Consider the following 14,399-nt stretch of genomic DNA (forward strand, 5'->3'; position numbering starts at 1 on the left):
TATTCATACTTATAGTTATGAAAAGGCATGAATCCCACAGCCACGATTGCTGAAATCATCCCCATAACAAATCTCACAACAAATTTATCACTATGACGATACCCCAGCTTCTCTTGTACGGAGTTGCGTGTACGCCGTAAAAGGAGTCGCCGAAAGCAAAGACTGCATGGTGCCAAGACACTGCACACCAACGTTTATTTGTCGAAACAGTTATGCGTTTGCTTACGCAAAATGATCGACACTTGCAAGCAGTTAGAAGCTGAAAAACTGTGATGGGTAGGTGAGATCATAGAGCTGACGTTAGCCGGCCTCGGCAATCAAACCCAAAGGGGAAATAGTAAGTATCTACAGCACCCGTAGACAAACCAAGGAGGATCACCAATCTGCAATTGGAGATCAGCAAGTTGAAGTTGGCCACATGTTATCATCATGGTTGCAAGGACCAGACGCTCAGCCATGTGACCCCTGTCTAAGATGATTACGTTCACAAAAATAAAAACAAGGACTGGGAATGATCCAAACTTCCTACTTTATCCGAACTGGATAGAGAATGAGGCTGGAACTGTAAAAATATGAAGAAAGGGATGTCAAACACAATGCTTAGTCCTACTTCTTGGAGAACCTGGAGAACCTGGTCAACGTTTGTGACAGTCCCCAGTTGGAAAACCATGGATATGGATTTCTTGCTGTAGAAGATTAATGCAGCATGGTCTTTCAATACTCGTCGTGGCGTCCCTTGGGCGGCAGATTGATACATTTATCACCAAAATCTTCCCAGATGTTTCCCTTTCCCTCCCACTTGAGTGAATTTGTGTTTGTTAGTTGTAAAGACAATTAGAGTAGCACTCGGCTGCACTTCACTTTGCATGCAGTTGGTTAATGCTCAATCTTGTGTCCTCTGCATTTGTCTTGCAATGTTGGCAGACGTGATTAATGAGATTTCAGCTGAATGTATTGCCCTTATGTAGCCACAAGATTGTACATCAGTTGTGAGAGGATTATGCCCCGTAGTTCACTGTCTAGTGACTGGTTCTACCTATTATACGGGGCAGTTATTGGGACGGAGCCCTGTTCTTTCGGCACTGAAAGCAGCTTCCGGTGTGCATTACAAGGCAGCAATAGGGATGGAGCCCCGTACTTTCGGTACCGGGTAGCAGCTCTCGGTGCGTATTACAGGGCAGCAACAGGGATGGAGCCCCGTACTTTCGGTACCGGGTAGCAGCTCTCGGTGCGTATTACAGGGCAGTAATAGGGACGGAGCCCCGTACTTTCGGTACCGGGTAGCAGCTCCCCGGTGTGTATTGTAGCTATATAGTTACCTACCGAAGAGCCTGGCTCTGTTAACCCACCCGGCAAAGCCAAAGTTCAATGTTGTTTGCCCACTCGGTGAAACTATTTAAGTAACCCACCCCTCCAACCCAACACTGCAACCCACTCTCTGAACTCAACTTGCCAGCCCACTCTCCAAACCCAACTTGCCAACCCACCCCCAACAACAATAACCACATCACAATGGCTAGTGACAACACCTCCATTTCCTACACGGGCCGTGGATTCCGTGGCGAACTCATCGAGCATGGCAGAAAAGTCCGCTGCCTGATGCCTCCCCATGCCGATCGCCGAATCAACGAGGACGATGTCTGCAACTCCGTCATCAGCAACACGCGACACGACATCAGCAGCCACATCAGCCGCCAGCACGAGGAGCGGGCCCATTACCAAGACACCAAGAAGAACCCGGACAACCCTTGGGTCTGCCCTTGTGGCGACATGTCCTGGGACAAATGGGTCAACTTCCTCGCCCACCTGCGCAGCGTCCACGGCTTTCGCGGCGAGTCCAAGTTCATCAAGAAGGCGGGCGGCGTAAGTTTACCTAATCTGTCCCCATCCCGTTCTTCCCTACCAGATATAAGCGTCGTCTCATACTACCCTGGCTCTGCTTACTGACCTGTTCTCTTCCCTATCTTCTAGGTTCAACTCGATAAGAACAACCGGGTCATCATGCCCAACAACATCGAGGCTCCCGATGCCAGCCCCAAAGGCCCCGAGAAGAAGAAGGACGACGAGGACGATGGCCCGTCGGGTGCTGCTGGTGGATTCATTGAGGCGTCTGCTTAAGCGTGATAGGAGAGCAAACGTGTGCCTTAAACAGGCAGAATTGAAAGAGAAAATGTGTGCCCTGACCAGGCAGATTTGAATACATGCTAGTATTCAAGTATATAGGCAGGTAATCTACGTAACTGAAACGTTCTGCCTACGGTGAACTGTCTCGTTCTCCACGGCTACACAATTGCAATTACATCCAGCTGCCTCTTGGCCCAATGCGTGTGAACTGATTTTGACGATTGGATCATGGCAATCAGGGAGGTGACGGACCCTGCGGAAACGGCCATAATGATTCTCGATTACGAACTGATCCAGAACCCTCGAAAGATCAAGGGGAGAGATGGCGAAGCTCAATGGCGACTGAGGGACCTCGGCTGGAATGGCCACCGCGACTGGGGACACACCAGTAAGAACGCCTTGTCATATGCCTGGCATTACCTTTTCACCTTGAATTGTCCCCTCTTTTGAATATTAGCTGACTACTGCCCTCTTAATTCTCCGTAACGTCTACACACCAGAGTCCAATGTCTTATTCCCCGTGACCATAGCTAAGCTGGAATCATGGATTCACCAGTATTAGGTGCACATGAGCCGCTAAGTTATATCACCAGCCATCACGAAGCAATTGATGCACCCGCTGCATTATATATAAGCATCACGACGTAACAATCGACCCTTTCCCTTCCCCTCCCGAAGGCACGCCTCCCACCGTCTCGACCGCCGAGTTGATCGTGGAGTCGACTACTCGATACCGTGCCGGTGTACCGCAGAGCCTGGTACGCCGACGAAGACATTCCCTTTTCATGTTTGTGTGACGAGAGCTCCGAGGCTCCGGCTGGCCTGCCTTCCGAATGGAGGGATCACGAGCACGGAGGAGTCGCGGTGGAAGGAGGACGAAGCTAATACTGCATCGAGATATCGCAAGAATCATATATCGCCAAGAAGGGCGCATAGAAGGCGTTATACCCCCTTCGAGGAAAACATCACTACGAAATTGTCTCGACCGGGGGAATATATATATAGCCTAGTCAACGAGCTCCGGAGGACCTCGTAGCAGACACGTCCCATGCCCCAAGGGAGGCTGTCGCCTACGGCGACCTACGACGTTAAATCGCAAACCAAACCAAACCAAACCCTCTCTGGGGCGAGACAGGAGAGGCCAAGCACAAGCCCGACGGATGTTTGAACGAGGATGTCGGCCGCCGTCTGCGGTTCGATGCAGTGCAGAATGCCAAGGACCTGGATTGCCCTTATCTCCGACCCGCGACCCGCGAAGACATCGAGCAGGTGTGCAACGCTTTTCGTGAGTGGGCTGCCAGCCTCGGCAGGGAAACCGACCTCGAATTTGCAACCGAACCCACGCTTTTGTCATTTCCTAGCCGTTGAAGAAGAGGCCCTGCGGTCGCTCCTGGCCCTCCCAGACAAAACACCACCCCTGCCCGTGGCCGTCGACATGGCGCAGAAACATGTAAGTCAGATCATCAGTTGGCAAGACGCCATCCCTAGTGGAACAACGGCTACACGTCCCCTTTCGTCATCATGCTGCTGATACTAATCTTCATCGTATTAATAGGCGTGGCGTGGTTCATTCAACAATAGAACGTAACCTGGCTTCCTCATGGCTGCGTCCTAGTAAACACCTCAAAGTTGATCCGAGGAGTATCTATCCATGTCGCAGATCTTGGACGATATCCTGGGCCACTGGTCCGGCTTTCCGGGTAGATTATCATATGATTGCATTTGTCAGCACCAGCGGTCCGGACCCAGAGGCGTGGGTCAGCGAAACCGTTGGTTCGCGGCGCAGTCAACTCCATCCCTTGCTTCGACAAGTAAGCTAAAAACATGCCTAGAATGCACGCACTCCCGTCTCACATACTGCCCAGGACTTAGAAATGGCTGATAATCTGTACGAAAGCCTTCTGGTGGTTTTCCACTGGTTGACCGCCTCCTACTTCCAATCCAAGACTCCCGACTCGAGTATCTCTGCATCTGCCCCGAAGAAGAACATCGTGATCGTTGGCGGCTCTTTCTCCGCACTACACACGGCCCACCGCATCCTCAAGAATGTGAAATCGGTCCTCGGCGCCAAAGGCGGGCAGGCCAAGTTCAAAGTGACGCTGGTGTCGCGCGACAGCCACTTCTACTGGAACCTCGCCTCGCCGCGGGCCATTGTTCCGGGGCAGTTCACCGACGTGCAGATGTCACAGCCCATCGCCGGGGGCTTCCAGAAGTACTCCGAAGCCGGCCAGTTTGAGTTCGTGCTCGCCTCCATCACCGGCCTCGACGCCGAGGCCAAGCGCATCGAGCTTGTGGGGGTTGGCGATGGCAAGAACCGCAAGATGCTGGAGTATGACTATCTGGTCCTGGCGACAGGCGCCAGCCAGAAGGTGTCAGAGGTGCCCTTCAAGTCGATGGGCTCTACCGAGGCCACCATGGCAGCCCTCCACGCTATGCAGAACCGCGTTGGTCGTGCCAAAACCATTGTGGTCGTTGGAGCGGGCCCGACGGGCGTTGAGACGGCTGCGGAGATCAAGTTCGCATACGGTGACAAGAAGGAGGTCATTCTGGTATGTCCGATAGGAGAAAGGCAGTTAGTAAGATGCGAAGAAGAAAAGATGCTGACATCACAACAATTACAGATCAGCAGCCTTGTCTCCATCCTGCCAGGGCGTCCCGAAAAAGTGTCCCGAACCGCCTTGCAGAAGGTCCAGGCCCTCGGCGTTGATGTTCGTCTGAGCACCAGAGTCTTGCAAGCCACTCAGCTCGAAGACGGTCGCACAGAGCTCACCCTCGACGGACTTGGGATCGACAGCGACGACGCCAGAATGGTGGCTGACCTCCACATCCCGGCCTACGGCGAGACGCCCAACTCGTCCTACATGCCCACGCAGTTCCTAGACAAGGAGGGCCACATCCTAACCGGCGATTTCCTGGACGTCCCGGGCGCCGACGGCGTTTACGCCTTGGGCGACGTCACCAACGTCGACCCAGCCCAGTTCGTCTACATGGATGTGCAGAGCAAACACATGGCCAAGAACCTCCTGCTTGCCTTGGCCGGCAGGCCGCTAAAGCCGTACAAGCCTGCGACCTGGGGTAAGTCTGAAACATACACGCTAATTACATCTTGTCGTGTTCATCTTGAGATCTTGCTGACTGTGGACTACGCTCATTTGTCATTTTAGCCATATTCGGCCTTCAGATCGGCCGGAATGACTCGACCGGCCACTTCAACTCCATCCAATTCCCATACTGGCTCATGGTCTGGGTCCGCAAGAATCTCTACACCGAGTGGCTGCCAGGAACGATCGACGGATCTCGGTTGTAAACACTCCGATAGGGAATATGAGGTCCCCTACAAGTGGGGCTAATGTCCGTACTTTGAAATTTGACATTGTTCGGCGAGCCGGATCTGTCATCACGGGCCCCTGCGACAGTGGATGTCTATCCACCAGCCGCCAGGCTTCCAGGCTCCTCTCTCTAGGCTGTATTGTCCATCTCGAGGATTAATGGTTTGATCTTATACCGGTTGATATAAATGCACGCTCATTTTCTAATTTTTCAACTCATATCTTTGTAATACCATTCCTCTTCGCCCACAAACGTCCAAAACAATCCACTGGCTCATTGAAATACATCTTACAATACTTACATCTGGGGATATTTCGAACACTTGCTTGCTGGACGGACCCATATTCCCATCGAGGCAGCGGATGAGATCACTGAAGAACTGACCAGTCATACATATCACGCACAGTTCCGCAAGACTAGAGACAATGAGGCTTTTCACAGATTGGGCTATCTTTTACATAGCTCAATCAATACACCTCCCAAATCATACGGGGTGCTCTCTTGAGGCTACACCAGTAAGAACGCTTGAAGGCATTGGCTTTTCTTCTCTCCAACCCACCCTTGCCGGATTTCCTTTCCTCTCAAGCTGACTTCCCGTCTCATCCAGTCCTACGCACCGTATATACACCAGAGTCCAACGAGCTTCTGCCTTTGGCCATCGCCAAGCGCGAACGATGGATATGCCGGCACTTCCTACCCCGCAGGCGCTTCTCCATGTGAACCGGGCATAGCTCGGGCACCCAAAGACCCGACTGATTCTTCTACGACAAGCTGGGTCTCCGCCAGTTGGAGGAGGTCGAGAGCGCCCGGGCCCTCAGCTTCCCCTGTCTCCGAGACTCCGGGTGACGGGCCATCGAGTACGAGTGCGATTTCTTCGACGAATGGGTGGCCAGCGTCGGCGGCGGTGGAGAGGGCGACTCGGGCCCTGAGGAGGAGTCATCGTAGCCGAGTCACCACCTCCGCGGGTGCCTGGTACTGGACCAGGACGCCTTACAACCGCTCGTGGCGTTTACGTAGGAGACCTCGCCGCTCCGACTCGCCGTCGACCTGGCGGAAAGACATGTGAGTTTCGTGATACTCCAAAACATGAACGACTTTGGTTGGATAGAGAGTAATGCCTTTGCTAATGACCCCAAAACCCACATCAGGAATGTCAAGTTGTTGGTTTCGCCTTTCCAGGAGCAATATATCCGTGAGCCATGAGACGTTTCCCAACGATGGATCTTACGTCGAATCTGACAGGGTCACACTTGGAAATATACGTGATTCACCGCACCACTATACCCATCAGCTCCACACCCACCGTGGTTGCCTGGCTCAGGGGCCAGTGCAAGCTCCACAAACCCTTCCAGCACAGATAGTTCCCGCTGAGTTATAAATGCACTTACCTACCTACCCTCTTGCAAATCTACCTAGATGACCGAGGCTATGCTGGTGATATTGCTGCCATTCTTCCAACTTATCTTCTACTTGATCCTTCCGTGCCAAATCATCAACACCATCATGTCTATCCAAGAACCCTTCGAGGATATCCCTCATAAGCTCACGAAGAATTTCTCTGGTGACATCACGCCAAATCGTAGACCGGTGCTCATCCGAAACCGAGATAACGAAGCTATGGATTGCATGTGGCGGCTTTCTCAAAACATGTACAAATACCCACCCGGGGCGTATGCCCGCGGCTCCTGGGGTTATACGAGTAAGTACAGAAACACTTATTCATATGTTTTCTTCCTTCCCTCTGACCATCTAATTGCCTGCTAACCCCGGTTTGTCAAGTCCTGCGAACTGTCTATACCCCCGAGTCCGACGACCTGTTCCCCTCGGCCATTGCGAAACTGGAGAAATGGCTGCGCCAGTACTACCTCCACATCGGCCGGTTCCCCATGTGGGGGGAACAAGGCGAAGCCGACCATCAGAAGATGGCCGACGGGTCCATCAACGACGAGCTGGGGCGACGCTTCCGCGTCGAGCTTGTCCAAGACGCCCAGAAGCTGAACCTGCCGCACCTCGACCGCGCCTCGCAGGAGGACATCTGCTCCCTCTGCGACGTCTTCGATGCCTGGGTCGCCAGCGTCGGCCAGGATCCGCACGCCGAGTGCTCTATAAGCCCCCGGTTCTGCGACTGTCTCGCGGTAGACGAGGAGGCCCTGCGGTCGCTGGCTGCTCATCCCGACGAGCCGCCCTGGTTGCATGTCTGCGCGACCTCCGAGGAGAAACGGGTAAGTACTGCGGCGACGACATACCATCTCTCTGGCGGGATGCCTGTCCTGAACGCAAGTATTCCGCTAACTCAACTCATCTCTCGTAGCAAATGCGCTGTGGCGGCGATGACTTCGTCTGGTTGCTCGACACACGGGGCGTTAGAAGCTTCGCCCAGAACCCCAGCTGGCCTCGAGCCCATCAAGGTTTGCTAAGGTATCGGGGGTGGATGAGGCTGGAAGTTGGCATGATAAGAAATGCCTGGTTCGAAAGATGCAGCAGACTATACAAGGGGAGAGAACATGTCTTGGAATGTCAAAAGAACAACCAAAACCCAGAACAATACTGGTACTGTAATCTTTTCTACTAGACTCGGAGATATCTTGACGGAATTTATCATAGTTAAGGCCACTCATAGTGGACATAAATGCCACCGTGAACCAGTTGCCTCTGTTGCGACCCCGTGCAGAAATCTAAATACCGAGAGCAACCCACAGATGACGCTGGTCGACTGACGATGCCCGAAGTCCCCGTTCCCACTTAGTCCACCAAGACGCGCACCCCCTTGCTGTCGTCGCGCGTCAGCGGCACGAACATGTCGTGGTCGTACCGCACGTCCAGCTCCGTCGTCTCATACAGGCGCATGCGCGGGAGAACCCGCAACGCCAACGCCGCCAGACAGAGGTGAAGTTCGCAGTACGCGAGCCTATCGACCGACAAATAGTCGAGTCATCAGCAAGTGTCCACACGTAGGGGAAGGGCGGAGCAGGAGCCGCCCGTGAGTCATTGAAACTTACTGCATCCCGAGGCATCCCCGACTGCCTTTGGAGAAGGCCAGCTGGCAGCGCTCGAGCTCCTTGCGCCGCTGCATCTTGTCGTCGAGCCAGCGCTCGGGGATGAAGGAGTGCGACTCGGGCCACACGCTCTCGTCGTGGTGGCTGATGGCCGACGACATGCCGACGGCGTAGCCCCGGGGGATGACATACTCGAGCTGGACGGGCTTTCCATCACCACCGCTATCCGGTGGTGTCCACTCCCCGCGGTAGACCAGGTCCTCCTGCGTCGCAACGCGCGCGGTACGGGCCGAAACGCCGTATGATAGCCGCAGACCCTCCTGGATAATGGCGCCAAGGTATGGCCGCCGCTCAAGCGTGGTCCACACGGGCAGTTTACGAGGGTCATCCACAACACCCCGAAGCTCCTCGGTTAGCTTGGTAAGAAGCGCTGGCTTATTCAGAAGGTGGTAGGTGATGACGGAGAGCGTCCAGCTGGCCGTCTCGGTGCCGGCGGCGAGCAGGGTCGCTGCCTCGTCGGCGATGCGCTTCAAGGACTTCTCGTGTGTGGGCAGGCTCGACGCCAGCAGCTCGCCAAAGACGGTCTGCCGCTTGCGCACGACGCCGGCCCGACGGTCGGCTTGGGCGTGCTGGATTTGGTTGGGGATGTCGGTCTGGATGGTTTGAATAAGCAGGGCCATGTCTTTGGACATGTACTTTGACAGCCTGGGATGGCAGCCGTTAGCTAGGTGTGAGTAGATAAAAAACATGGAGGAGAGCAGAGAGAGGGGCGACCCACCAAGAAGCGGCGATGGAGAGATGCCGCAAAAACGGAAAGTACCGAAACAAGTAGACAGTCTTCAGGAAGGCGTACGTAGCGGCCCGGTAGTTGGGGTACCACGACTCCTGGACCAGGAAGCCGAAGCTCTGACCGAAGCAGTAGTCGGAGATGGCGTCGGACGTAAAGCAGCTATAGGCCGTGGTCACCTCGATAGGCTCGCCCTTGCCGCTCTCCTGCAGCAGCTTGTCGCACAGCCGCTGCACGAGCACCTGGATCTCGGCCTCCAGCCAGCTGATCTGCGCGCGCGAGAAGAACTTGGAGAGGGCGGCACGGCGCAGTCGATGCAGGTCGTGGTCGGTGGTGGAAAAGACTGAGTGCTCGGCGCTGTTTTGGAATTGCCATCGGCATTAATCAACGTTACACCCAAGAAGTCATTGGAACAGAGGGCAGCAGGCAATGCTCACGTAGAACCACGGGTTTCATGGACAGACTTGTCCCGCTTTCGTCCACCAACGGCATAGATCTCGTCGGCGAAGCTGTAGTCAGCGCAGTGCACCTCGTCGGGGCTGATACGGACGATGGGACCTTGAGCAACAGTTGTCAGTATCAGTGGGACTCTTCTACCTCTCTGTAGTGCTTTGCGAAGACCTGGCGTGTACACGTGCCGTATTTCTCATGCATCTGCTGTATCTTCCGAGTGTAGCGGCCGTACTTGATGGTGTCATAGTAGAACTCGGGGAGGTATGTCGCCGCCGCGAGCCTTGGACCGGGGATATGGCTCAAAGGGTGGAAAGGCGACAGGTTCCATGCCACCAGGATGAGGTGGTAGGCGAGAAAGGTGACGACTAGGACAGGTACAATGTGGGATGGGGAGCAGCTCGCCAACGCTTCGTAGGCAGTAGTCGAAGATACCATGCCCGCAAGTTGATAATGAAAATTTTGCACTGGTTTAAGACGAATTTGAATGAATTATACGTTCAGGGTTTTGCATGCAATGAGTTATTGGGTAGAAGGCCCTTTATCAAGAGTTGGAGGCTTGGTGCACTTTACCCCTATCGATTGATGAATGGACCTGACTAAAGCTGATCCTGCACACATTTCCCCCATAATTCTACGGTCGGAGTCACCTTTATGATGCATGAAGCATCACGCTCGATCCCTGTAGACCTGGCGTATGACGGCAATGAAAGGTGCTCTGTTCTGTACACATTGGCGTACCTACAACGCACTACGACTGGTTATCACTGCCTTTCTCCCAGCATGCCGCTGTCTTCGGCCTCCATATTCTGCTCAATCTCGGGTCACGGTTAATATAGCAATCCTGGGAGCTGACCGAGAAACTGAAACGCTGGTTGACGTCATTTGCAAGCAAGGGGGCGTGGTATTAGCGCGCCAATGAGCCATAGTAGCAAACTCCGAGTCCGAGCCTGGCCCACGTTTCAAGAATTGATTCATACACAGGCCTATATTTCAACAATACCATCAACATCGTCAAGCTCGCCCTCGCCGACGTCCGCAGCGGGTGGCGTGTCAAGCACGCTCCCTGATGGAAGTGTGGGGGATCTCCGGGGGTGAGCGGGGCCCGAGTTCCGGTCTGGAACCTCGGGGACCGGAAGGAAGCCCAGAGCAGAAGGAGTTTAGTCATGGACGAATCTAGATAGAATGCCGATCAAAATGTTTGAATTACCAGCCCGGAAATTACACTACGTAGCCCGGAAGCTCTGATCTCTGATTTAGGCCAAAGAGCTAAACTATACAGCGCCTGGAGCGCACTAACACGCGGTGGCTAAGACAGCTAAGGCAGACTATTGGCAGGTCGGCGACGTCTAGGCCCTTTTCGCGATGCTTAGGGAACGGCTGAGGCGCATTCAGCTGAGCGCTAGCAGTCACCATACAAAATGTGCCGAAGCGAACGATTTGTATATAAATAGAATGAGAGAGATGCCGGACCAAGAATATCTCGTCTTTCTCTGGTACCGGCCAAATACAATCTTTTTATACTCTCTCTAAGAGCAGCACTTATTTGGTGCCTTACCTTCGTTAAACATGCAGTTGCACCCATTTTTGGAGGCGGGCTTCGGCGCCGTCGTCGCCGCAGCACCCTCACCCATTTTCATCTCGTCCCCCATCCTGACCCCCCAAACTTGTGACAATAATGTGGCACTTCTGGTGCTGCGGGGGTTGGACGATGCCGCCGCCATCTGCAGCCAGCTCTCTCCCGCCTCGACCCAGACCGCCTTGAACACAGCGACGTTGACGCAGACCTCGACGGAGACGGTGACGACCAGTGTGACCTCGACGGACGCTCAGAGGGCGACGGTGACGGTCACCACCGTGGCGCAGACGACCGAGATCACCATTGTCGACGGGCCTACCGACATCTCGACCAACACCATCACGTGAGCGTGTAGCCCGCGATATTCCCATTTCCGTGTATCACTAACCGTGCTGTCCTCATCGTAGACAAACCGCGACCATCACCGAGACCGCAACCGCCACTGCCTTCTCGGGCAGCGTAGTGTATGTGTCCTCCATTCTTCTCCTGTGGTCCTCTCTAACATGACCTGCAGCACGACGACGGTCTATGAGCGAGATACAATCTTTGACCCTTTCCAGCCGAGTTTCAAGAAAAGGGACTCCTTCCCGCCGAATTTCCACATGCGAAATGATAAGAACAAGAAGAAGCGCGACCAGTGCCGGGCCAAGCCAAAGCCGAGCAACTCGACATACTCGGCTAGCCTGACCTCGGCGAGCCTGACCTCGACCAGGAGCGCTGCCCCGAGCAGCACAAGCACTAAAAGCAACCCGCTTGGTAGCTTCCCCACAGACGTCATCTCCGCGGCCTGCCGCTGTCTCGCTTCCTCTACTACCGTCACCGATACCGTCACCATCACGACCACCGTCGCCGCGTCCCCCTCGGCGACCTTGACCGCCACTGTCATCGTCTCCCCCACCCTCTCCACCGACGTCGTGACCGTGACGTCAGGCACCGTCACCGCCACCACCACCGCCACCGCCCCGGGCCTGACCTCGACCGTGGAAACCGACGTCGCGGCCCCGACGCCCGCGACCGTGACCGTGACCTCGACCACGACGCAGGCCGCCCCCACGACGACGGTGACGGCCCCGAACCCCTACTTTGAGGTGTCGAGCGAGTACTACGTGTCGCAGTGCATCCCCAAGAGCCGGCGGCAGACGTTCCCGGACGTGCCGGGCGTCCCGCTGACCATCGACGGCATCTTCCAGTTCTGCGCGGCCCGGTGCGCGGCCGACGCCGGCTGCTCCAAGATCTGGATCACGCACAACCGGCCCATCACGCGGGAGGGCCTGTGGTGCGTGACGGGCGGCGCCGCGGACAACTTCGACGACCTCCAGTGTCCCTACCCGGGCATCGGTATCGACGGCTCCTACTACTATACTGTCCAAAGGTGATTTTAATCTCGAACCAAATCCCCCCTGGAACTTTGTGGTTCGGCAACAGGGGTTGGTAGAGAAATGACACGGCGTATACGTTATAATCGAGGCTGATAATAATAATAATAATAATACATAATGATGTTCATCCACAGGGATTGAACCCAGTCCGCTAGATATATACTCGGTTCCTACTTATATCGTCAATAAGCCGTATACATCACGTTGAATCTCTTCGAGTCTCAAAGAAACAGAGCCACGCGGTGGGCTTCAATGCCTAGCTACAATCTCAAGGTCCCTGTCATTTCCTCCTGGTTTAACCCCTCAAACGTCAACTGTCTGCAACGCGCGCTCGTTGCCGTGGATATAGTGAGAAGTCTCACCCATGCCAACACCGCCCCCCGAGCCCGTCTCGAGATCCCCGGCGACCAACCCCCGCGGAACCTCGGGCGCGTACTCGTCCGTCAGCCGCTGCTGCACCGCCTTGGCCGCCGCCGCTACTCCGTTATTCGTCTCCTCCTGATTCTCCGGACCTTGGGCAGCGAGTGGCGGGGGTTCCCTCAACACCAGGTCCGGGTACACCTCCTGGGCGCGCTCGGGCAGCGACTCGACGTAGGCACGCCACACGGCCCGGCAGCCGGGGCAGAGCTCCACGCCGCCGAACCCGTGGACCGCCTCCTTGGCGCCGTACGTGGGCCGGCGGCAGCGGTCGCAGTGCGGCGTGCCCGCGCGCTCGAGGATGTCGGCCAGCCCCGGGAACATGAGCTCCTCGGCGCGGTCGCGCACCAAGCGCCGGTACCGGTCACAACTAGCAGGAGCAGGCGCTTCCGTTTCGCCGTATTGGTGATTATTCTGGTTCTGGCCCGCTGCGGCGGCGTCCTCGTTCCCGGCAGGAGTAGGGGCGTCGAGACGATTCCAGAGCTTGACGTGCTGGCGCGCCAGGGTGACGACGTCGCTCGTGTAGCTGCGGCCGAGGCCGAGGTCGTCCTCGACGAAGCGGTAGCGGCGCATCATCATGTGGATGGGCCCCCCGAAGAAGCGGATGAAGTTGGTGAGAACCAGGCTCTCGGGCCGGTGGGCGACGGCGACCTCGATGGCGAACAGGACCTCACGGGCGACGCGGTAAGCGTTGGCGCGGATGGCGGGCGGCACATAGGCGAAGGTGCTGTTGGTCTCGCCCTCGCTGCGGTGCTTGTAGAAGGCGACGGCGTCGTACATGACGTCGCCGATCTCGGTCAGGAGCTCGAACTCGGCGTCGGACGGCCAGAGGGCGGCCTCGTCCATGTCGTTGCAGGCCAGGGCCGCGCCCATGCTGAAGCGGGCCAGGGCGTCGCAGTCGCGCATGCGGAACCAGGTGCGCGGTCCCTGGGCGAGGCCGTCGACGTAGCGCCGGAACAGCTCGCCGTGCCGCCGCTCGCTCGACTTCTCCGACGTGATGAGCAGGAACGCCTTGACCTCGCGGTCCATGAGCTTGTAGCCAGCGCTGCCCTCGAACAGGTCGGCCATGACGCGGTTGAGCGAGTAGCACAGGATTTGGTCCGTGTTCTCGATGTCGATCAGGTCGCCCCGGTATTCGGCCACGATGCACATGACACAGATGCGCATCCAAGCGACATAGCGGTTCCAGTTGGTAAAGTGGGGGATGCAACATCTGGAATACTCCCACGCACAAGCATACGTCTCCTGCTTCTGGGCTTCCGACAGGGCATCTATCCCGTCCAAGTCATGCGCGATATCTGGAGGGTAGTACCACGCATCACGGAATTGGAGACTCA

The 14,399-nt window shown here is 55.8% G+C and overlaps 8 protein-coding genes across 8 annotated transcripts; 5 read left to right on the forward strand and 3 right to left on the reverse strand.

Moving 5' to 3' along the window:
• Positions 1-1,512: 1,512 nt before the first annotated feature.
• Positions 1,513-2,118, forward strand: PG985_014258 (uncharacterized protein; the record flags this gene model as incomplete). Its single annotated transcript, XM_066834024.1, has 2 exons — positions 1,513-1,863; positions 1,972-2,118. 2 exons carry the CDS (start codon positions 1,513-1,515, stop codon positions 2,116-2,118), a joined length of 498 nt encoding a protein of 165 aa, XP_066678764.1.
• A 1,880-nt stretch (positions 2,119-3,998) lies between these two features.
• PG985_014259 (uncharacterized protein) lies at positions 3,999-5,431 on the forward strand (the record flags this gene model as incomplete). The annotated part of the gene is made up of 3 exons (XM_066834025.1): positions 3,999-4,673; positions 4,746-5,199; positions 5,289-5,431. 3 exons carry the CDS (start codon positions 3,999-4,001, stop codon positions 5,429-5,431), a joined length of 1,272 nt encoding a protein of 423 aa, XP_066678765.1.
• A 716-nt stretch (positions 5,432-6,147) lies between these two features.
• Positions 6,148-6,516, reverse strand: PG985_014260 (uncharacterized protein; the record flags this gene model as incomplete). The annotated part of the gene is made up of 2 exons (XM_066834026.1): positions 6,148-6,379; positions 6,449-6,516. 2 exons carry the CDS (start codon positions 6,514-6,516, stop codon positions 6,148-6,150), a joined length of 300 nt encoding a protein of 99 aa, XP_066678766.1.
• Positions 6,517-6,957: 441 nt separating this feature from the next.
• On the forward strand, positions 6,958-7,871 carry PG985_014261 (uncharacterized protein; the record flags this gene model as incomplete). The annotated part of the gene is made up of 2 exons (XM_066834027.1): positions 6,958-7,153; positions 7,234-7,871. 2 exons carry the CDS (start codon positions 6,958-6,960, stop codon positions 7,869-7,871), a joined length of 834 nt encoding a protein of 277 aa, XP_066678767.1.
• A 325-nt stretch (positions 7,872-8,196) lies between these two features.
• PG985_014262 (cytochrome P450) lies at positions 8,197-10,125 on the reverse strand (the record flags this gene model as incomplete). The annotated part of the gene is made up of 5 exons (XM_066834028.1): positions 8,197-8,362; positions 8,454-9,155; positions 9,229-9,594; positions 9,675-9,795; positions 9,870-10,125. The coding sequence occupies 5 exons, from the start codon at positions 10,123-10,125 to the stop codon at positions 8,197-8,199; spliced, it is 1,611 nt and encodes a 536-aa protein (XP_066678768.1).
• A 1,131-nt stretch (positions 10,126-11,256) lies between these two features.
• On the forward strand, positions 11,257-11,613 carry PG985_014263 (uncharacterized protein; the record flags this gene model as incomplete). Its single annotated transcript, XM_066834029.1, has 1 exon — positions 11,257-11,613. The coding sequence occupies one exon, from the start codon at positions 11,257-11,259 to the stop codon at positions 11,611-11,613; it is 357 nt and encodes a 118-aa protein (XP_066678769.1).
• A 156-nt stretch (positions 11,614-11,769) lies between these two features.
• Positions 11,770-12,642, forward strand: PG985_014264 (uncharacterized protein; the record flags this gene model as incomplete). Its single annotated transcript, XM_066834030.1, has 1 exon — positions 11,770-12,642. One exon carries the CDS (start codon positions 11,770-11,772, stop codon positions 12,640-12,642), a length of 873 nt encoding a protein of 290 aa, XP_066678770.1.
• Positions 12,643-12,948: 306 nt separating this feature from the next.
• PG985_014265 (ABA 3 protein) lies at positions 12,949-14,229 on the reverse strand (the record flags this gene model as incomplete). The annotated part of the gene is made up of 1 exon (XM_066834031.1): positions 12,949-14,229. The coding sequence occupies one exon, from the start codon at positions 14,227-14,229 to the stop codon at positions 12,949-12,951; it is 1,281 nt and encodes a 426-aa protein (XP_066678771.1).
• Between the last annotated feature and the right edge of the window lie 170 nt (positions 14,230-14,399).

The sequence above is a fragment of the Apiospora marii genome, assembly GCF_038362585.1.
Source record: "Apiospora marii strain CBS 49790 chromosome Unknown utg000011l_segment0_segment0, whole genome shotgun sequence".
NCBI lineage: Eukaryota > Fungi > Ascomycota > Sordariomycetes > Amphisphaeriales > Apiosporaceae > Apiospora > Apiospora marii.